Source organism: Desmodus rotundus, chromosome 6 (assembly GCF_022682495.2).
Source record: "Desmodus rotundus isolate HL8 chromosome 6, HLdesRot8A.1, whole genome shotgun sequence".
Classification (NCBI taxonomy): Eukaryota; Metazoa; Chordata; class Mammalia; order Chiroptera; family Phyllostomidae; genus Desmodus; species Desmodus rotundus.
The window spans coordinates 49,187,765-49,212,357 of record NC_071392.1 but is presented as its reverse complement, the minus strand read 5'-3'; the positions used below and the strand labels follow the sequence as shown (position 1 = coordinate 49,212,357).

The 24,593-nt window shown below is 36.0% G+C and overlaps 1 protein-coding gene across 1 annotated transcript in view; it reads left to right on the top strand.

Annotated features, from left to right (window-relative positions):
* Positions 1–24,593, top strand: part of COG5 (component of oligomeric golgi complex 5) — a 333,141-nt gene that overhangs the window by 191,473 nt on the left and 117,075 nt on the right. Inside the window, exons 9-11 of the mRNA XM_024557957.4 lie at positions 2,960–3,072; positions 3,322–3,399; positions 23,917–23,998. Of these exons, the coding sequence (XP_024413725.2) occupies positions 2,960–3,072; positions 3,322–3,399; positions 23,917–23,998 (273 nt within the window). The remainder of the gene's footprint in view (positions 1–2,959; positions 3,073–3,321; positions 3,400–23,916; positions 23,999–24,593) is intronic.

Below are 24,593 nucleotides of genomic sequence, written 5' to 3'. Positions count from 1 at the left end.
TAAATATGAGCAGAAAATAGTATCTTCTTGTATTTCTGCTGGTATTTATTTTGAGAGTAATGGGTTGATGCATCCCATAATTCTTTATAATGAAACCAAACTGAACGTATTCTAGGAATTTGATCACTATATTATAATTTTCACAAAGATACTATGTAGCCTTTCCTCACTATTACAAGTTCATTCTTTAATGACATGAAAAAATTGCATATTGTTTCAGTATTACTGTTCTTCTCTCTTTTTCCTTCATGTTCTTTGCAAAACAGTGCAAATAATTTAAAAGTTATTTAGACCTAGACTTCAAACAGGAGTTATATTTTAAAGCCAGTATGTCTTTCCTATGTTTCTCTTTTTTTATTACTTTTCAATTATCAGAGTAAAAATTATCAGGGCATCTTTTTACTAAAGGTACATGTAATTCTTTTCTAAACAGAATTGTTGAAAAGCTGAAGAAAAAAGCTTGCAAACACAGACTATGGTTTTCTTGATTTTTGCCCTTCTTTAACGCAGGGTAGGCAGACAGTCTAATCACTTACGAGCTCTTGTACTGCCTGGTTTTTAAGCTTAGTTTGGATTGAAATTTATACTCTTCAATTTGAGATTAAAATTCCTTCCCTGTTTGTTGAAGCATTTTAAACCTGTACAAATGGCTGTGTGTGTGTTTAATACAGTAACATTCTTAGATATCAATCTCCAGAAATTTAACAGATGCGCTAATATTATTTAATATGTAATTCATATTCAGCACTTTTAGTTGTTTCCCAAAATATTTTTATAACTTTTTTTTCCCAACTTAAACCAATGTGGCATTCTGCTTATTGGTTATCTTGTCCCTTTACTCTCTTGTAATCAAAAACCCCACTGACTTATTTGTCTTGTATGGCATGAACATGTTTAGAGAGCCCCACAATCTGTATTTGTCTGGATTTATCTGATTGTTTCTTCATGATTACATACAGAGCAAACAAACTGGTAGAGTGGTGATGTGTATTCCTCATTACATTATGTCAGGAAGCACCAAAATTATGTTAGTTGTCCCATAATTGCGGATGCTAGATGAAATGACTTTGTTACTGTGGTGTATTCCAGATTGCTCTGTAAAAGTACTCCCTTTTCTTTGTAATTAGTAATCTGTAGCACATACTTTGAGACCATGTGAATATCCTGTTTCCTGTAACATTTCTCCTAATGTTTTAGTGTTCAACAATAATCTTTCTCTTAATTACTTTACTAGTAGTTTCAAAATGGGGACTTTTTAAAATTCTATCATTTCATCTGCATTTATTAACTGACTCTCTTCTGTAAACAGCAATTCCCATCCTTTTAAACTTGATTTTTTATTATGAACTCATCAATTATTAGTGTTTTATAGTCCATTATGATCAGCATTATTTTGTGTGGCCAAATGTTCCCAACTTTGTTTTATGCAAGCCTCCTGCAGTCAGTTCTTATGTCCTTGGACATATCTCCATTTGACTTCAAACACTTCTTTGCTCTCTGGCCCGGAATGTATGCACTCACCTTCTACGTTCACTGCTCCGGATATGGAGCCACCCTTTTTCTTCAAGAGGCTCTGGTTTCTTTTATTGGGAAATGGTGCACACGAATCAAAATGTGGGCACTAGGTGTGCTCCTATCTATTGAGTCATTGTCTTCCTGTTCTTTTAGTGAACAGAACTGAGAAATACCTTTACTCCCTTTTATATATTTGTATGTTTATTCTGTTTGCAGTGAGAACCTTCATTTGCTCTATTCTAAAATACACCTAACCTAGTTTCAGGATTACTACATCAATACTACCTCCAGCAACAAATCTATTAAGTACAGTATTTCTTTGTAATTCCTTTTTCCCCTAAAACATATTTTACCAGGGTTCTATAATTAAAAATAACTAGAATTTCCCTGGCCAGGTAGCTCCATTGGTTGGAGCATTATCCTGTACATGAAAAGGGTGTGGGTTTGATTCCCGGTCAGGGCTCATACCTAGGTTGCAAGTTTTATACCCAATTGTGGTGTGAAGGGGAGGAAACTGATCAGTGTTTCTCTCTCTCTCCCTCCCTACCTCCCTACACCCCCACTTCAAATCAATAAACATAGCCTGGAGTGAGGATTAAAAAAAATTTACAGTGACCTGGCTGGTGTAGCTCAGTGGATTGATTGTGGGCCTGCGAATCAAAGGGTCACTGGTTCGATTCCAGTCAGGGCACATGCCTGGGTTTCAGGCCAGGTCCCCGGTTGGGACACGTGAGAGGCAACCACACATTGATATTTCTCTCCCTCTCTCCCTCCCTTCCCCTCTCTCTAAAAAATAAATAAATAAAATATTTTAAAATAAATAAATAAAAATTTACACCAACTATTTGTTTTACCCTGTGTATTTTTGCATTAGCAATTTGAATCAATTAGTTTTGTTTCTGATTTATTTGTATTTAGTTTTAGTTTTAGAGTTGCTTTTTTATCCTTTTAAAATTCAAGCTTATTTTGAAATACCTAAAATATTTATATGGCTCACAAAGATTTACTGCTTCTATACCTATTGCTTTCATCTGGGTACTTCCACTCCCCCTTTCAGGAAACCATTTTCATTAATTTTTTTTTTTGTATTATCCTTCCTACATGCGTGCATACAACACCAGGTGGGGGGAAGAGAAAGAGAAAGAGAGAAACATCGACTTGTTATCCCACTTATTTATGCCTCCACCGGTTGCTTCTTGTATGTGCTCTGACCACTGAACCCACAACCTTGGCACATCAGGATGATGCTGTAACCAACTGAGCCGCCCATCCAGGGCCTCCCTTCCTTCTGAAACACAAAAGGCTAAGATTCTTTGTTATGTTACTCATAAGAAATTATTTCTGAAAGAAGAGACTCCTAATGTTTTAGCTTTTTATAATAACATGCAATTGTTATAATTGGAAAATTTTATTTTTTCTGTTTCTTTCTCGCTCGCATGAACAGGGGGACCCGGACGATCCACCATGCCAGCCCCAGGAAACACTGCCGCTTTTCGTGCTTCCCTCTGGACCAATATGGAGAAACTTGTGGATCACATTTGTACTGTCTGTGGGCAGGTGAATATTTTAGAGTGAGCAGGACATTAGTTATGGATTAACTCCCGGGCATTTCAAGTTGTATGACCTGGGGCAGGTTTCTTAAAACCTTTGAGCTTCAAAATAACTACATTTAGCTGATTATCATGTATGGAAAGTTTCTGACAAAATGTCATTTCCCTTCCCTTGCTTTTTTTGGTGCCTACTCTTTCCACTTGTTTCATTTGAAAGTCCCAATTACTAACATTTTCCCTCTCTTCCCCTTTGTAGGTTCAACATCTACAAAAAATATTAGCCAAGAAGAGAGATCCTGTTTCTCACATTTGTTTCATTGAAGAGATAGTTAAGGTATATTTACATGAAAATATCTTTGTCCTTTCATTGAAGAATGTAAGGAGATGATGAGTGAGTGTTACTTGTGCTTCTGTGTTACAGTGAGGCTGCATGTCAAATAGCTGTAGGAAAATAAGTGTGTCTCTTAAAAACCACAAATATTTTAGGCACTATATATATAAACATGTTTGTTTGTTGAGTGGCTTCTTGTATAATACTATTTATAGTATAATTTCTGAAATTCATATAGTAATTTCCCTTTTTCTTTAATATAAATGATTCATTGTAAATGTCTTTTAAAGTTCCACTAGAGAATAAGATGAAACATTTTGGTAAATAAGGGATTTAATTAGTGGTTATTATAATGTCTCATAAAGTCTTTACTGAAGATGGTAGGATCCCTTCAGTTGTTAATTTCTCCTAAACAGGACACTGCTATATTCATGTTCCAGATTCTGAAATCCCCCTCCTGTTGTCCCCAGATCTGCTGGCCTCGTGAGCAATAAGATTTCATTCTGTGCATAAGAAACCCTGACTCTACATTTTATTCATTCATTTTGATATGTTTTTGATAGTGACTAATAGAATAACTGATTATTCATTATTAAATATTAACACCTGGGGCTCCAAAGAAAAAATATCTCTACGGTTCTAGTGTCATGGTATAGGTAGTTTCCTTTGTAGTTCAAAATTTTAAATATTTTATAGATCATGTTGGAGATTTGCAAAGGTACCTTAAGTTTTGGTGATTCACTAGGGGCTTACACAGCACTCATCAGACGATCAAGCTGGCGGTGATTTATTATAGTGAAAGTACATGAAGCAGAATTAGCAAAGGGACAACATGCAGGCATATGGTGAAGTCCCAAGGAAGCCAGGTGCAAGCTTCCAAGAGTCCTCTCCCCCTGGAGTTAGAACACTCTTCATTCCTCGGCCATAGGCTGTGACATCATACAAGAAGTGCTGTCTTGTTTTGAGCCTGGCAGTCCAGGATTTTCATCAGAGGTCAGTGTCTAGCATGTACCAAAATTCTAGACCCCTCCAAAGAAAAGCAGGTGTTCAGCATAAACCACATTATTTTTATAAACACTTTATATTCAGTGAGCACTCCTATCAGAGAATGATGGGGACTCTCTCAAAACCCAAGTCTCATGCCAGTCAAGGATCAGACTGTTAGCAGGTATTTTAAAATATAGACCTGTACTATGTTAACTTTTTCTGCACATATGCTTAATGCATTAGTACATACCTACTTACATTACCCTGCTTCATATTTGGCTTTTAATTGTGTGAAAGAAACAATAAGATGCTTTTGGCAATTTGTATAGTAATTTTTTACATTTACTAGTAGAGGGGATTACTAATATCAGGTCTTCATTTTTATAGGCAAGCTACTTACTACACATGAAGTATTATCACTCATTTCTTCTGATTCTGGTCATCTTTCTACACAGATTAATTTAGTCTTTATGTGGGGTGTCTTGGTGCTAAGCCTTTACTGGCTAATCTTTTGTATATTTTTTGTTTACTTAATATTCTACTAACAGCACGTGAACAATTATAATGAAATCATTTTATTTAAGAGAGTCTAAAAAACGACAGAAAAGGAATAGTGCCATTTGAAGAGGCTTCCTGTTTGTGATATCACAGCGTCGAGCAAAGTTTCGGCATTAAAAGCTCGTATTGATTGGCATCAGGGCGAAGTTGTTACAGTGAAGGGACACGGGCAGTCTGCGTGGGTCAGGTTCCAATGCCTGTGAACTGTTACCAATTGAAAAGGAAGTAGGTACATGCAGTTTCATCTCATTGACCCTTTTCATTTACTTACAACATTTCTTATTTAATAAAATATAACCAAGATTGCTTTTTCAAACACTGCTCTCAATCTATTTAAGTTTACGGTCACACATCACGCACATATTTATATGTAAATTTTAAAGCAGATTTTCAGTTTAGTTGATATTTGTTCTTTTAGGGTAATATTTATGAAAGAAATAGTCCCTTTTGGAATTCTGTGTACTTACCTATATTAAGAAAACATCAATCTTTCATGAAGAGTCTAAAATTACTTTTGACCCTACAGTTATGTTTAGCTTTGTAAGAAATTGCGAAACTGTCTTCCGACGTGGCTGTATCATTTTGTGTTCCCACTAGCAAAGAAGCAGATTTTGCTGTTGCTTTGGAATTCCAGGGCAAGGAAAATATCTGTTATATATTACAAAGATAGCACATAAATTTCACTACATTTACTATAATTTCTTTAAAATAGTCTTCATTTATAAAGCTATAAACAAATATTTTTGCTAAATTTATAACTAACCTAGGACTAGAACATTGTTTAGTTTTAAAATAATTTTCAGTGGCAGTAAAACTTTTTTTAAAGCGTTAGATTTTTAGAATGATTTGAGGCCCTACATAATAACCCTTAAAATCTTCAGAAAATTTTAAACCTTTGTAGGTGATTTTATATATATCTGGTGTCTTGGGTATAGAAGAACAATATCTGGCTCAAGATCTGATCTCTAAATCACCTGCTAATCTCTTTTTGAGGAAAAGATTGTGAACAGAATGTTCATACACCACAAGTTTTTGCATCTTCAAGATTTTTAAGAAGGATATATCCTGGTATTGAAATTCTTTCTAATTTAGTGGTTTAGCCTTTTAAACCTGTGAATGTTCTTTTAAAAAAACAAAATGTGTAAATAGTTTAAGAAAAAACAATATTGAATTATGCTATATGCTTTCTACAATGTCTGTTTAGAAATTAATTCTTTTTTTTGTGGGGGGAGATTGTTTCTAGTAAATATCTTTTTAAAATGAAATTTACATAGAACAGATTTTTAAAATATGTATGTATTAAATTTTTGTAAGAAGTAGTACATATTTTGAAATTCACTAAAAGCTAAACTAATAGTTTCTCCATTTATAATATGGGATATAAATGGTTACACTAGTAATTTCATGTCAGTAGGAAAATTAAGAATCCATTTCTCAGGTTTCTTTGTTTTTGAACCATTTGATGTTAATGCCTCTGTAATTCTCTAAACTGTGATGGAATTTCCATATTTTGATTTATTCTTGCCAACTTGTGTTATTTTTCAAAAAATTTATTTTGCATATTCTTTGTTAAATAATTTTGTAATTATTATCCTTTTGCTGTAGTTCATAACCTATGGATTTTAAAATAACTAATAGTGTTTAACTTTTACTGCAGCTTGAGGTTTATAAAAAATTGAGCAGAAAGTACATTGTTACTTAGGTTATCATAACATCCATTATGCATTATGAAAATCCCACAGAACTGTACAATGCAGTGAGCTTATTACCTTAATGTAAACTGTGGACTTTAGTTAATAATAATGAATTAATTAACAATGGTTCCTCAGTTGTAACAAATGTGCCACACTGATGCAAGATGCATCATGCATCATGAAAAGGCCCAGTGTCGTGTATCCGCCTCTATGGTGCCACACGCACTGGGTTCAGTAGCTTCACTTCCCGAGAAATCCCTTATGCTGTACCAACTCAGTCTTCTCCCTCTTCTCTCCCTAACTCTTGATGAACACTCATCTTTTTACTGTCTTTATTGGTTTGCCTATTTCAGAATGTCATATAATCTGAACCATATAGTAGGTAGCCTTTTCAGACTGGTTTATTTCACTTAGTAATTTGCACTAAGGTTCCTTCATGTGTTTTTGTGGCTTGATCGCTCAGTTCTTTTTATTACTGAATAATATTCCTCTGTATGGATGTACATTGCTTATTCACTTACTGAAAGACATCTTGCAGCTTCCATTTTTTTGGCAATTATGACTAAAAGTGCTATAAACATTCATATACAGATTTTTATGTGGAAATAAGTTGTTGACACACTTGAGTAAATACTGAGGAATAAGCTTGCTGGATCATATTGTTAGACCACATTTAGCTTTGTAAGAAATCACCAAACTGTCTTCCAATATTTTGCATTCCCACTAGCAAAGAAAACAGAATTGTTGCTCCATCATCACCAGCATTTGATATTGTCAATGTTTTCGATTTTAGCTATTTGAATAGGTGAGTGGTGGTATCTCATTGTTTTAATTTGTATTTCCCTATAGATTTTTCAAAAGTTAATTTATGGAAAAATATCTTCATTAATTAAGGGTCTAAGACTTTATCCATAGAAATAAAGTCTTGCCATGCTTATTATTTAATATTTATGTGTTATAGTTAATCCAGGTGCTTAAAATGTGTTAAAATATCTTTGTAAGATTAGGTATAGTTTTTTTTAGCATTGGGAAAGCCAAATCTTAAAGGTTTCCTTTCTGAATACCTATTGAAGTAGTGCCAAAGGCAGGGTAGTAGAGTGAACTGGGGCCTTGTGCCTTGGTACAGACAGAGCTGAGCATTCTTCTGTTGATTATGCAACCATGGGTAGGTTCTGGAGTCTTTCAGAGCATCAAATATCAAATAAGGATGGTAATACTACTTACTAAATTGTGGTATTCTCAGGGAAAATGAAATAATGTAGACTTAATTCAAAGAATGGTTCAATAATTTGCTATTATAATTATTTCAATCTTTTGTTTTTGAAACTTGAAATTTTTATCTAGGGATCTTAAACTTGCCATGTGCTAGGTAACGTAGGATCCTCCCATGTGAAAAAGTCAGTTTTGACCCTGGCTGGGTAGTTCAGCTGGTTAGAGCATTGTCCCAATATGCCAAGGTTGCAGGTTGGATTCACAGTCAGGGAACATATAAGAATCAACCAATGAATGCATAAATAAGTGGAACAACAAACTGATATCTCTCTCTTTCTCTCTCTCCCTCCCTCTCAAATCAATTTTTTAAAAAAGGAAGTCAGTTTTGCTTAACAGTTCTAAATAACATGATATGCATGTACATTAATTCATTCAGAGTATCAGAAATTTAATTTAAGAAATGATGCTTCCTTAAATAATACACTATCAAGAATTTACTATGAATGTGTCCCAATTGTATGTCTCACTTTACTAAGGAATCATGGTTTATGACATAACATTTGTTAATTTTGCAGCCATGAAAACAATGAAATGATTTCCGTTGGTTCTGGTCTGTGAGATCTTGTGAGAATTGTTAAATCATTTATACTCTTTTATTAGGCAAAAAAAAAGTTTACTTTAAAATCTGTGATGTTTTATTAGTTCAGAAGGTCTCGTAGTAGATGTTCATCCTGTTATAAAGAATACATCAAAGTTTGTATAAATGGGTTGAGTATGAAATAGAACTGGACCAATTATATTGGCTATAATAAATCTTAGGAATGTAATTTAAATGTAGAACCTTTTCAAAGCTTTTCCTTAGTTAAGATAACTAATTTTACTTCTGCTTACTTTAACAAATACCTTGTAAACTTGTAAAATTAGCTTATTTTCATACCTATTCATCAGTTTGAAGACACACTCATACCTATTAATCAGATTAATTATTTGTGACATTTAAATGTGGAATATACTTTTTTCCTCTTTCTGAATTGTATTATCGGTAATTTACTTGAATGAATAACGATTTGATTTTAAATTGGTATTTTAGGCTTTATTTTTTAGACATCAAAACTTTAGGTATTTTTTAAAACAAGTTGAGTTAGAGTATGACTATATAATCATAAGTATTATTTAACACTTCATTTGAAAGTGGGTGAAGAAAATTATTGACAAATTATTCAGGATCCACATAGTCAAAAACAGTTTTTAGATTCTCATCTGTGGAATTAAGCCAGTTTAGCTGTATGTGGGAGTGTAGATATACTTTCATTTTCTAGGCCAGCAATTTTTATCATTGAATAGAATCTGGTAATCATGTGTGTAGGATGTATTAGGCTAAATTTGGAAAGTGTTCAGCATTTTGAGCAGCTATAGTAATGAGAATTTTAACTATGAAATTTAATGCTTTTTTTCTTTTTTAGACATAGCAAATGATTTCATGATAGCATTAGAAACTTAGAAAAATTTTAGGACACCCAAATATGAAATCTTTTTAATTTTATAAGAAAAAATGTTCAGTTTATCTTTGGCATCTCATTTGATTTTTAAAAATCACATAGCAATAGCCAGTTAAATATTTAAGTTAGATTATTATCTACAAATAAGACTCTTATCTATAAAGATTAGAAGATTTACACTTTTACTGGTATAGGGACCAGATAGTCTTAAGGGTTCTCTTGCTACAGAACAAACAAATTCTAGATAAATTAAAAAAGCATAATTTTTAATGCATTGTTGGGCCTCCAAAAAGTAAGAGAATCTCTGAGGGGGTATATATACATATACAGATAAACATACACATTTACATAAGCAGATAAAATAGTTGAAACTGTGAGGTGAGCTATAAGTCATTGCATAAGCTGTAGTTGTCCCAGGGTCAAATGTTCATGTCAGTGCTGGGATCAGTCCAGCAAACTCTGGGGCTCTAACAAGCCAAAAGAATAAACTAGACAGTCTTGCACAAAGCTGGGTGCGGTTACAGTGGCTAACATGGTCCTCAGTTACAGTACTTCACTCCCACAAGAAACAAGCTCAGATCGTCTGTGCAGGGAAGCATTTCTAGTTTCAGCCATCAGAATTCTCCTCACAGCATTAAGGTCAGCCAAATATGAGCTCACAGTAAAAAATCACCAATCCTATAAATAAACTAGAAGCTGGTACTGAGAATCTGCAGGAAAAATAAAGAATGCAAGAGAGATTATACACTGCTAAAGAACTTTTAAAGGACACTATGGACTTGAGAGTGTAGAATCATCTGATGAAAACTTAAAATATCTCTATATATTTAAAAAATAAAGAATAGGAGACTTCTGGCCAAGATGGAGGCATAGGTAGATACAATTTTGCCTCCTCGCACAAACAAAAGAAGGACAGCAACAAATTTACAAACAAAAAATAACCAGAGCTGCCAGAACATCGAACTGTATGGAAGTCTGACAAGCAAGGAGTTAAAGAAGAAACGTTCATTAAGACTGGTAGGAGGGGCAGAGACAGACAACTGGGGCAGAGAGGACTCAGGGCAAGGCAGCAGCTAGAGAACCACATGGGCAAGGTGGTGGCTGGCAGACTGGAAGGGACCACATTCACATGCAGATAAACCACAAGTAACAACTGGGGAGTGAGACAGACTGCACAACCCAGGGTTCCAGTGTGGGGAAATGAAGCCTCAAAACCTCTGGTGGTAAAAACCTGTGGGGGGTGCAGCAGCGGGAGGAACTCCCAGACTCACAGGAGAGCCCTTGGAAAGACTCACAGGGTTCTAGAACATACACAAACCCACCCACCCCGGAATCAGCACTTGAAGAACCCAATTTGCTTGTGGGTAGTGGGGGTAAGTGACTGAAAGCAGGCAAGAACCAAGAAAGCGTCATTGTTCCCTCTGTGACCTCTCGACCACTTACAGCATCACTACCCAGTGAAGTAGGTTGCCCTGACCTGGTGAATACCTAAGGCTACGCCCCTTACAACATAACAGATGTGCCAAGACAAAAGAAATACCGCCCAAATGAAAGAACAGATCAAAGCTCCAAAATAGAACTAAGTGATGAATAGATAGCCAACCTATCAGATGCAGAGTTCAAAACACTGGTAATCAGGATGCTCACAGAAATGACTGAGTATGGTCACAAAATAGAGGAAAAAGTGAAGGCTATGCAAAGCAAAATAAAGGAAAATATACAGGGAACCAACAGTGAAGGGAAGGAAACTGAGATTCAAATCAACAATTTGGAGGAGAAGGAAGAAATAAACATTCAACCAGAACAGAATGAAGAAACAGCCCTGACAGGTGTGGCTCAGTGGATTGAGTGCCGGCCTGCAAACCAAAGGGTTGATGGTTCATTTCCCAGTCTAAGGCACATGCCTTGGTTGTGGGCCAGGTGCCCAGTGGGGGGCACACTAGAGCTAACCACACATTGATATTTCTCTCCTTCTCCTCCTTCCTTCCTTCCCCTCTCTAAAAGTAAGTAAATTCTTTAAAAAATGGAGAAACAAGAATTCAAAAAAATGAGGAGAGGCTTAAGAACCTCTGGGACAACTTTAAACATTTCAACATCTGAATCATAAGGGTGCCAAAAGGAGAAGAGGAAGAACAAGAAATTGAAAACTTATTTGATAAAATAATGGACTACTCCCCCAATCTGGCAAAGGAAATAGAGTTCCAGGAAGTCCAGGAAGCTCAGAGAATCCCAAAGAAGCTGGACCCAAGGAAGCACACACCAAGGCACATCATAATCACATTACCCAAGATTAAAGATGAGGAGAGAATCTTAAAAGCAGAAAGAGAAAAGGAGACAGTTACCTACAAACAAGTTCCCATAAGACTATCAGCTGATTTCTCAAAAGAAACCTTGCAAGCAAGAAGGGGCTGGAAAGAAGTATTTGAAGTCATGAAAGTCAAGGACCTACATCCAAGATTACTCTGTCCAGCAAAGCTATCATTTAGAATGGGAGGGCAGATAAAGTGCTTCCCAGATAAGGTCAAGTTCAAGGAGTTCATCATCACCAAGCCCGTATTATATGAAATATTAAAGGGACTTATCTAAGAAAAGGAAGATGACCAAAAATGTGAACAATAAAATGATAACAAACTCACAACTATCAACAACTGAACCTAAAAAACTAAGCAAACAACCAGAACCGGAACAGGGGAATAAGAAGCATAAATGGTAGGTACAAAATAGAGAGGCGGAGGTTAACAATAGTAAAGGAAATGGGGAAGCCAAAGAACTTGTATGACCCATGGACATGAACTAAGAGGGGGAATGTGGGTGGAGGGAAATAATGGGAGAGAAAATGGGACAACTGTAATAGCATAATCAATAAAATATATCCTTTACATAAAAAAATAAAGGATGGAATAAAAAATGAGAAAGAAGTTACTGTTCAGAAAGCCATTTAGGTATAAAAAGAAGCCTAATAGAACATTTAGAAATTAAAAATAAATTTACTGTAATAAAAAATTTAGCAAATGTATTAAACAGATGTTACACAAAACCAGAGAATGAATTAGCAGCCTGGCAGATAGAATTGCTTAAATTATCCATTATGTAGCGTAAAGACAATGGTATGGAAAATATGAGAGGGTAAAATATATGGAGGATTAAATGAGGTTTTAGTATAAAACTAATTAGAAAAGGAAAGCCAGCAAACAAAAGAAAAAGAGAAAGAGAAACATCATCATGTCAATACACGCAGAAAAGCCATGTTAAAAATGCAACATCCACTCCTGATAAGAGCTTTCAGCCAGCTAGTAAGAGAAGGGAGCTTTCTCATCCTGCTAACAAGGCATTCATGAACAATGAACAGGTAAAAATCATACATTATGGAGAAGACTGACTGCTTCTCCCCTAAAATTAAGGAGAAAACAGGATTTGTTTCAGCACTCACTAATTCTGTTAACATTATCCTAGCTAATACAATGAACAAGAAAAAGAAATAAAATACTTCCAGCTTAGAAAGAGAAAAGTAAAATGGTCTTTGTTTGCAGATGACATGATCATCTATGTAATTTGATCAGATCTACAACAAAGTGACTAGAACTAATAAGTGATATTTTGCAAGATTACAGAATACAGGTCAGTATACAAGAATCAGTTGTACTTCTATGTATAATTAGTAATATATAATCGAGAACTGAAACTTAATAATTCCATATACAGTAATATCAAAGAATAAGAAATATGTCAAAATGAATCTGTTAAGAGGGGAACAGCCCTGGCTGGTGTGGCTTAGTGGAGTGAGCACCAGCCTGCAAACCAAAGGGTTGCTGGTTTGATTCCCAGTCAGGGCAGGTGTCTTGGTTGTGGGCCAGGTCCCCATTAGGGGGTGCGTGAGAGGCAACCACACATTGATGTTTCTGTCCCTCTTTCTCCCTCCCTTCCCTTCTCCCTAAAAATAAATAAGTAAAATATTTTTTTAAAAAAGAGAGAGGAACAACCCTTGTTCCCTAAAAAGTATAAATATTGTTGATAAAAAGTAACAAAGACTTAAATAAATAGAGATATTTATGAGTTGATAGATTCACTGTAGTTAAGATGTTCATTCTTTAATTGATCTGTAATCTCAACAGTGTTTTGGAGAAACTGACAAGCTGATTCTAAAATTTAAATAGAAATACAAAGAACCTGGGGTCTCCAACATAACTTTGACAAAGAAAAGCAAAACTGGAGAGCTAACAGTACCTAATTTCAAGATTTATTATAAAACTACAGTATTTAAGCCCTGACTGGGTGGCTCAGTTGGTTGGAGTGTCAACCCCTACACCAAAAGGTCAAGGGTTCAATTGCTGGCCAAGGCACACACCCACGGTTAGATCCCTGGTCAGGAAAGTACGGGAGGCAATTGATCAATGTTTCTCACATTGATGTCTGTCTCTCTGTTTCTCTATCTCTCCCTCTCTCTCTAAAATCAATTAGCATATTATAGGGTGAGGATTTAAAAAAAACAAAAAAACTACAGTGTTTAAGAAAGTGTGGGATTAACATAAAGTTAAAGACATAGATCATTGATTCAGAATAGAGCCCCCAAAATACTCACACATATGAACAACTGTTTAAAAGAAGTAGCAAAGACAGTTCAGTGGTGACATAATAGTCTTTTTAACAAATAGTGCTGAAACATTTGGATACCCAAATGTAAAACCTAAACATCTAAAACTAATACAAGAAAACAGAATAAAACTTTGTTACCATGAGGTAGGCAAAGATTTCTTACATGCAACACCAAAAGCTGTTTCCATAAAAGAAAAAATCCAGACATTTTGGACTTACTAACAGTTAAGAATTGCTACTCGCCAAAATACTCCAATGAGAGAAAACAAGGCATAGACTGGGAACTTATGTCTAAAAATTCTCAAAACTAAATAAGAAAACAATAAAATTAGTTTAAAAAATAGGCCAAAAATTTGAGTAGACACTTTACAGATAGATGTGAAATAAATAAAATTTAGAAGAATTCACCATACCGAGTGTTGGTGTCGGTTGAGGATGTGGAACAGCTGTAACTCTTACACACTCCTGATGGGAAACGTGAAACTGTACAAATGTCTTGGAAGACAGTTTGACAGTTTCCTAAAAAGACATACACGTAACATGTGCCTCAGCAATATACCCGTAGGTATTAATCCAAGAAAAATGGGAGACTGTCCACACAAAGACTTGTGTACAAATGTCCACATCTGTCTTCTCCCTTGCCTTCACATTGCCTTCCTCCTGTAAGTTTTTGTGTTCAGATTTCCTCTTCTTATAAGGATACCAGTCACAATGGATTAAGGTCCATCCTAGTCACCCCCTTTTAATTTAATTACTTTTTTGAAGACCCTATCTCCAAATATGGTCAGGTATAGGAGGTCAGGACTTCAACATATGAATTTTGTGGGGATATACTTCAATCTATAAAGTAATTTGTGTTGATGGCAGTAAAATGGAGGCAAGCAGACTGATTTGAGAATTATTCAGGAGATAAAACTGACATCTTAGTGATAGAGTAGAGGTGGTGCAATGGAAGAGAAGGTATCGAGGATGACACCACTACTTTTGGTTTGACAAGGGATCCTCGTAGATAGTAATGACTTCACTTGCGACGTAAGGTGAGAAGCACTTGTGATAGGAAAGATGAGGAGCTGTATATTCAAGTGCTCATGTAACATCCAAATGAAGATGTCAGCGAGGCAATTTAATATGTGTTTCTGGAGGTCAGAAGAGAGGCCTTTGCTAGAGACATAAAATTTGGGAGACAGCAGCTCATAGATGGCAATCCAAGCCATGATAATAAATGAGGTTTGCTATATTTGTAAGAGGAGTGTCCATGCAGGGGCCCCCAAAAGGATTTGTAATGGGGTACAGAACTCAGGGTATCCAGGAAATAATTAAAAATATGGGATGTCCTCACCCCCACAAGTCTGAACTGGGGGATGAGACACATGGAGCAGGGCTATTGAGTTGTTTTGCAAAGCAACAGTTTTGCAGATAACCTCTAGAATGGTCATTTAACGTATCTATAATCTTTAACTGGTTTCACAGATGTGTTAAATAGCTGCAGTTGTGCTTTGAGCCAGGGAGATGGGAGTGACTTCCACCCAGGATGTAACTGGGAGGCAACTCCCCCTGGTTACATTGCCTGCGGAGCTTGGAGATGATTGGCTCCACACCACAGGGTCATGCCTGCCCAGACTTACTATGGCAGCCCAGAAAACCTGGAGAAATACGGGAATGCTGTTAAGTGTAGTCAGTTGTGGAAGGAGTCAGAAATGGGGCTGCAGAGGAACATTGGCACTGGGATTTAAACTCCTGCATGGCAGCCATGACAAGAATCACCATGCAGCTTTGGCAGAGGAACTACGCTGCTTTAGTAGAGGAGAATCATCACGTGCCTTTGGCAGAGAAAAACTAGGCAGCTTTGCGTCTCCCTTTGCCATGCAGTTTAGGAAGCCGGAATGCAAGATGTAGCAGTATGCAGAGCTATCTCTCAGCAGTTTGGAAGAATGCAGGAGAGACATTGCAGGAAGGAAAGGAGTGAAAGGACTCCTGCTGGTGGGCCATGAGGAGGTGCCATGTGGCTTTGGATTAAGAACTGGAGATCCCGGCAACAGAGCTGATGGTGCCGGGAACTGAGGGAGGCCTGCCAGCCAAGGACAGATTACTGGGAAGAACCGGGAGCTACCAGAGCCATGGCCTTCTACTTCTTTTCCTGAGATATGCTACCCTAGACTGGGCAAAGGTGGGAAAGGAAGGACTGTGTGTGTTTGTGGGTGCTTTAAGGGACTTTGGGATTTTAATGAAGACATTAAGTCATTACTCTAAGTCTGTATAACTTTTGAATAAATAGTTCCTTTCCTTTTCACCAATCTCTAACATGGAGAGCTATAATTCCCTGGTGGTGGGCAATGTGAACCTAGTACAGGGGGACCCCACGAGAAAGAGGGGGGGTCCATTCAGTAACATTGTGCGACCCCTTCTCTGGTGGCCAATCAGGGAAAATCATGGGAGACCATATGCACAGTAGCTTTAAAGGAATACAACTACCTGCACATGCGCAGTAAAAGCCCGCCAAAGCTAGCCAGGAAGGATCAGCCCTGTAAGAACAGAACCCCTCCAGCCCATGAGGTCAGTCTCTGCCAGGAGTTGGCCTGCTCCCATGTTCTCTGCTGTTAACTCTGTGTTCGGTTCAATTCTTTGTCCTGATCACCAAGAACCTGGTTACCTGTACCCGCCTGTGACATATAGAAAAAGGAAATATACCTAGACAGAGTCCAAAGAAAATGCAACTTATAAAATTCACATAAAACTCGGTTTTCCAATATGGTAGATATATTTTGATGTGGAAAAGGATAGTTATAATTTCTGTCTCTACATTTAAAATGTCTTATCCTTTAAACTATTTTTGTATGTTTTATATTGTACATATTTTATTACTATGGGAATATTTATATATAATTTTGAAAGTAATCATATATTAGAGTGTGAATTAAAAAATATTTTACATAGTTTCAGAAACACTGTAACAGAAGAGGCAATGAAGAGTAAGTATCTCAAGAGAGGCATGAAATCAGAGAGTATGGTGAGGGAAGCCGGAGGGGCGGACAGTTTTATGGAGAGTACGATTCATACTTAGTCCTATTTGACTGATACTGTATTTAAAATAACAGTACACCCTGCATTCTTAATAAGGGCAGTATTGAGCCAAGGGGGATAAATAGTTCTGTTTCTGAGGGGGCGAGGGGCGGTATAAAAAATCTTAGATATTACAGTGGTTTGTGGCCTCCGGAGCTCAACCCTACAAAATCCTATTCCTTAGGTATTTAATTTTTGGGAGGGTTAGTTAGAAATTAAGTAAAATTTAAAGTTGAATTAATTAAGTAAATTATGTGATTGTACAATATAGACACATAATTAATTACTTAATTTAGCTTTCTCCTTGGAGAGCCATAGTGAAATGAAAGGTTGAGTAGGGAGAGAGAAACGAAAACTTGAGCAACGTGACAGCAAGCCGTATGGAGGGCGTTGAAACCCTTTGAGGCTGTGGCTCAGCGGTGATCTCTAGGGAAGAGTACAGGACCAGGGATTTGAGTTTGAAGAGGAACTTAAACATTTTTATCGTATGTATTTAAGTACTGAATTTTTATATCCAGATCTTATTCTTCTGTTTAGAATTAAGTTAAATTATCTAAATTACTCCAAAAATTTAAAAAGAATAAAGGAAGCATCATACTTAATTATATCACCTAGCTAACCTCTGTTAACATTTTATCTTTTTTTTTAATTTAACTGTATACATTTTAACAAGTCCATCTGTTCTACCTTCAAAAGGTATCTGAAATCTGACTACTTTTCACTGTCTCCCTCTACCACCTTAACCTAAGCATCCTATTTTAAAAACAAAATGTTATTGTGCCATGAACATATTGTTCAAAGAGAAAAAAAGAATATACATATAATAAAAGCCTACATTTTGATTTTAACTAAAATTCTTTTGGGTGTATGTGTTTTCTCATTTTGCTCTGTAGTGTCCGTCTTGCAATCTCTACTGAATTTCTATGTCTTCCTTCTTTTGTGATCAGACACAGCAAACTGTTTCATCCTGAAGGCTATTTTTCAGTAAAGAGAATTTATTTTCTTTCCCTTGTATTTGCTTCATCAGGATCCCTTTGCTTTGAATTCAGAAAATGATTGAGTTAATTTAAAATTCTATTTGGTATCTTTGATCAAGTCCTCAGGCTCTCTTATTTACATAATCTCTGCACAGGGACCTCAGGACAGACTTTTTGCTAAATCTCCCTGCTCCCCTCTGACTTCCTCTACTTAAGCACTCTGACATAAGTAAGCTCCTTCTCTGAGCAGATCCTCATCTGCACCTTTCATTTCAAAGGTAGAGGTAGATTGTATCTTTTCCTTTTCTCAGATTTATCCTTCTACTTTGTTGTTCATTCTATATTTGGAAGAAATGCTCAACATTTTGACATATTATGCTTTATTATTTCAAGAAAGTTAACACAAATGAAACACAAAAAACAATTTGTGCAGTCTGTGGAGAAGGTGCTGTGATTGATCGAATGTGTTAAAAGTGGTTTGCAAAATTGTGTGCTGGAAATTTCTCTCTGGACGATGCACAAAGTTGATAGTGATTAAATCGAGACTTTAACTGAGAAAAACAACTGATACTATGCAGGAGATAGCTGACCTACTCAAATATCCAAATCAATAAAGTTGTTGGTGAAAGTGAAAAATGTATCTTTTATTTTGTGGAAAAAACTAAATGGAATTTTTGGCCAACCCAACACGTCTTACCCTCTCCTAGGAAATTCTCTGCTTTCTCTGGCATTAATTACCCTGTGAGTCTACCATCTAATACTAAGACCAAAACAAAACCCTGATCTTTGGTCCTATACCTGCCTTCCTTTCTTGTGTTCATGCTCAGGTTTCAGTAAGCTACTTTGTTTCTACTTGCTTGTTTCTGTGTTGCCCCAAATCAGTGAAATGAAGCTTGCACTCCACTGAAACAGTTCCTGATAGAGGCATTCTAATGACCCAACTACCAAACCCTTCTGAAATTGGAAAAGACAACGTTTGTGCTGCCTGTCACATACCGAACCCAATAAGCAGAGACAGGGGTTGAATCTTTGTGGGCGCTTTATTCAGATGCTGGCGATCTGAGAAGACAGCGGGTTCATACCTTAATGGACTTGTCTTAAATTTCATTCTAAAATAGCCCTTTTTATAAGGAGAATAAAGTGGAGGTAAGGAGTTTGGAATTTGGGGAAAATTTAATTGGATTAAAAAACTGCAGCATTCTTGCCCCGGGCAGTGGTCTTTAGCTGTGTCCTCAGCAGCCATCATCTCACCCTGGAATACAACGGCTCAAATACCGACTTGAATTGCTTGCAGCCCTCCTGAGGCACAAAGATGGAACTGCTTATGGTCTCCTGGAGTCAGGGTGGGTCATACCTTCAGTTCCTGGAACAATAGCTTTTATACGCATTGATTACTAAGCTTATTAGCTATTACTTAAACTAAAATTTTCCAACTCTTGAGTCCCCCTATCACTTCCACTCACTTCTGACTCCACTGAGGTAATAACTACTCCTGCTTAATGCTTTCCTCCCTCACAATGTCCATGTAAGAAATGTCCAAACCCATAAAGAGTTTTTTTTAAGACTTTGGACAAACTAACAACATGCCTGGAAACAAGATCTCAAATGATCCAGACAATGACAGTTTGCAGTTTCTTTGTGTACTGTATTTGGATTTAAGGAAGATGGGAGAAAGCAAGATTAGATTACCGGATAAGCAACTGAGTATGTGTTCCTTTGAGGGTGTCTACCCCTCTGAGGGGTCTGAAAAAGAGGATTACTCAAGCATTTCAATGGCATGTTAACCTAGATGCACAAGAACAATGGACAGGGCTTGCTTAAGGCAGAGATAAACCTTTTACTAAAGAAGTTACATGCCTGGAGCTCGACTATCCACCCTGAACTTCCCAGGTAGGAAAGTAACCCTGTGAGGTTACTTTGATCACGGGACTTACCAGATTTATTACAGATTTTCCCCCTCCCTTTTTTTGTCCACAGGAGATACTCCATCTCTTCAATACCTCACTGATTCATCCTTTTCTAACTACCCCTCCTTTTAAAATATTTTACTTATATTATTTCAAACATACACCAAAACATGGAACCAAATTATAGGACAGCGACAATTACTAGCTTTAACCAGTCTTTTTAAAAAAAAATAACTGTCTTCACCCACTCATCTCTCTCTACTCTGAAGTGTTTCCTCTACCACCCTTCAAGTAAAGTTGTTCCCCTGGGACCCATCCTAAAGCTTCTTTTCTTCTGATGCCACATACGATCTATGGAAACCTCACACATGCTAACGGTTTCTACCAACTCCAAATACAGATGATACCTAAATCATCTTTCTTTAAGGTGATTTAAGTATCATCTAAATATTACTTAGGTATCATCTAAATATAATATAGGTACCATTAAAATATTTCTTTAGCTTAGAGCTTGTTCTTAAGCCAGAAGGTTACATTCACTGGATTATCTTTACTTGTATGCCCCATGGGTTCTAGAAGAAGACAAGATGAACAAATTTTTCTCTGTCCACCTCCTGCCTCTTCCGAAAGAACATTTTGGTTATATCTTCCACCAGGGGTGTCCACCCTTTTCATGTCTCTGGGCCAGCCACATTGGAAGAAGAAGAAGTGTCTTGGGCCACACATTACATACACAAACACTAACGAAAACTGATCAGCCAAAACAAAGATTTTAAGTAAATTTACAATTGTGTGTTGGGCCACATTCATAGCCATCTTGGGCTGTGGGTTGGACACCCCTGTTATTCCTACACAGATGCATCTAGTCCTAATCTTTTGTAAATATTTGCCTGCTCATCATTTCCTATCAGTTTTTTTAAATAAAATTCATAACTGATCTTGTTGCCTGCAGGCTCATGACCTCCTCACGTACTATTCATGATTTACATAAAACACAAGCTTAACTGTTCTGTTTGCTCATTAAAACCCTTAAATGTTGGACTGGTGCTTGCTTGGTAAATTAAGACACTACTTGATCTAATACTTGCCTTGCTTTTCATTTCACTTCCTTCTTCTTTCCTGAATGCTCACTATGTATTCAGAGGATAGAAAATGGTTTTTCCGCAGCTCTACTCACCTCGTCTTCTTATCTGTATGGTGAATTCTGATCTTCCTTCAAGCTCTAGCCCAAGGTATCTATAATAAGTAAATTCTATAAAGTATTATAATCCCTATTGTTTCCATAGTTTACAAGCTTTGGAAGATGAAGCACCATACCCACCCATCATTACAGAGCCAATAAGTGGCAGACCTTGAATTTAAGTCAAGGTTATCTTACTTCAGCCACACACACCCACATACCCTTCCACCACACCTAATTCAAGAACTTTACCTTGAAGTTTTGGACCTTATATTGTATGCAGTAAGACTATCAGATATATTTGAGAGAGGAAATCTGTGGTTAGTTCTGTGTTATAAAGATAGAGAAACTAAATGGTATATGCCTTGAAATCTGTTCTTTGTAAGTATTATCATTCTAAGTTTCTCTTTATATATTTAGTGATGTCAAAATCAGTGACAAAAGCAAAGACCAAGTTATAATTCTAAATAACACATTCATTCAAACATAAATGTTTTAGTATTCCTGTATATTTTATGTTTATTCTATTTATATGTATAAAATATATCTGGTTTTGGTTTTAATTTCCAGTTATTGATCTCACTCAAAGGTCCAAATTTCACCTTATCGAAAGTTGAAATTATTTCTATTGGTTGTATTTACAACTAAGAAACAAGGCCAAGAAGTTGTTTTAAATTGCAGACGTATTGCAGACTTGATCCGATAGTGTTGATTGCATTGAAGTTCACAAAGTGCTGTGGTCTGAATGTTTGTGTCCCCTAAAACTCTTATGTTGAAGCCCCATAAATATGGGGTTGGTACCCTTATGCAAGAGACCCAGAGAGCTGCCCCTTCCACCACATGAGGTTACAGTGAGAAGACAGCCATCGGTGACGAAGCAGGTCCTCACCAGACACAAGATCTGCCAACACCTTGATGTGAGACTTGGAGCTTCTAGAACTGTGAGAAAGAAATTTCTGCTGTTTACAAGCCACCCAGCTTATGATATTTTTGTCATAGCAGCCCAAATGGGCTAAGGAAGAAAGTAAGACAGTACTGGGCAGAGATTGTAAATAGGTTAATGTCAACTATCCTTCCAGTTGAAATCTATTTGAACTGTTAAAGTCTAGTTAAATAAATTTTATTTCAACATGCTTAGGAGCAATTATTTGACAGGATAATTTGATTTGAAATTGTAGGTGAAATGATTTTTTATATATCTTTGTATTTTTCTATTTTATTCAGGAAGTTATATTTATATAATATGTTTTTTTAATAATTGTTCACTCCACTGTAGGTTTCTTTACTGGAGACACTAGGCTATTATATTAATAGACTTAATAAGATTAAATGGTATTTACATTGCTGACCTAACTTCTACGTGTTTAGGTAGATATTTAAAATAATAATTTTAATACACTGTTGAAATAAATTTGCTTTCATATCTGAGATTTTTACACTTGATTCGTACACAACATTGACCCTGTAGTTTTCTTCAAGTGTGTGTATGTGTGTGTGTGTGAAAGTACGTATAGTCATCAAATTGTCCAGGTCTGGAGGATAATAAGATTTTAGCTTTTTACTGTCAGGATGTTAGCTGTGAGCTTTCATCGATCGCCGTTACTGCGATGTGGTAATTTCCTCTGTTCCTAGCTTGTTCAGTGGTTTTATCATGAAAGGGCGTTGAATTTTATTGAACGCTTTTTTGTGCATCACTTGAGATGATCGTGTGGATTTTGTCCTTTGTTCTGGTAATGTGCTGTATTACAGTAGTTCTTTAATAAGATGAAACCCGTGTACTTAAGTGCATGATACATAGTGCACATATTGTTTAAAATCTTGGGGACCTAAATCTTTGCATAAGAAATTAAGAGTTGCTTGATTTGCCGTTTTAAAGATGTACTGTACCCAGAAATCAAAGCAAAAGATGTATTTAAAAAAAAGAAACAAATTACAATGAATATAGAAGTGTGCATAGGTATAAAAGTGAGAAATCAGTATTTTTTGCTGGTCATTTTCTTCTTTTATATCCTTGAAAATTAGAATTTCTTTTCTTGCAAGTGCAAAAATAAAATTAACAAATTTTCTAATTATTCTTTTTTATGACAGTAGTCATATGTGAGCATTAGACAAATTGCATGGATATTATTAGGGTGAACCATGTGAAATTGTCATTTTTGTACTTGAAAAGTAGAGTATTGGCAATTTGATATTGTACACCACACATGTGTAAAAGTACCTTAAAAGTACTTGGTAAAGTTTCTAGAAGTATAGTTCTGTTTTAACAGTATTAAAGTACTTTGTCTTGATTTAACAAATGATACTTAAAAAAAAAAACCCTGTATCTATATTTCATGCAGTTCTCCTTTGTAATGGATGAATGATGTCCTGGATTCTTAGGATAAGCGTGTTTTGTCCATCATTTTATTGTTGTCACAGAAGTTGCCTTTTTTACATGGAATGGTGGCATTAAAAATTGCAATAACTAATATTCACTAGGGGTTAATAAGGCTTAACTTTTGTAGACTTCTTGAACCTCTGTAATAACCCTGCAGTGTAGCTGCTGTTACTGTCTCCACTTCCTGGGTGGGAGGGAGGCCCAGAGTGAGTGAGCAGTGCCCAGGCTCACACGGCTCGTTAGGTACCAGAGCGGGATGACGGCTGCCTAAACACCTGCACGTGGAACACGATTTCAGTCATCTGTATATTTCTCCTTAGTTACTTCATAACTGTGTGGTTTGATGGATGTCTTAGAAATTTTTCTTTCAATACATTTTAATTAAATTTCCACATTACATCTTATCCATTATATATATATATATATATATATATATATATTTAAATTAATGAATACATCCCTTTTTTGGGTCACAGGATGGACAGTCTGAAATTTTATACACATTTTGGAATTCGGTGACTCAGGCACTTCATTCTCAATTTCAAATGGCAACAAATTGTAAGTACACTATTTATTCTGCAAATTCATTTCAAAGTTGGTTAGTTACTTTACAATTTAATGTCAAGAAGTTTTCCTCCATTGGTTTATAAAACATATCTTTTTAAAACTCCAGGCTAATGTGGCTTCTTAAGTTAGCCATATATTTAGTTTTCTAAGCAGTAAGTTAATTTTTTACCTTTTCTAATACTATCTTGAATGAAATTCTCCAAATAATAAGTTAATTCTCCGTAATTTTGTATGAATTTTCCTGTGTATAAAGGGTGTAAAGCAATTGATACTGAAGAATTTAGTTAATACTTATAGAATTATTTTCCTAACTAAAAAAATATTAAAATGAGAGACTTTATAGTTTTTTTCTTATAGTTCAACGTGAAGACTTAATGAATGAACAGATAAAATACCTGCATCATGAATTAAAAGCTGCCTCTCCAAATATGATCTGGAAAACTTTCTTAATTTGTTTTTGCCATGAAATAGTTGTACAGGGTAGTTCTGAACAATGAAATATACAAACTAGCTAATATAATCACTGAACGTAAGAGTGTTGAAGGTACCTAGGCTTTTTTAAAGCATTTTGAGAGTTTGTATGTAG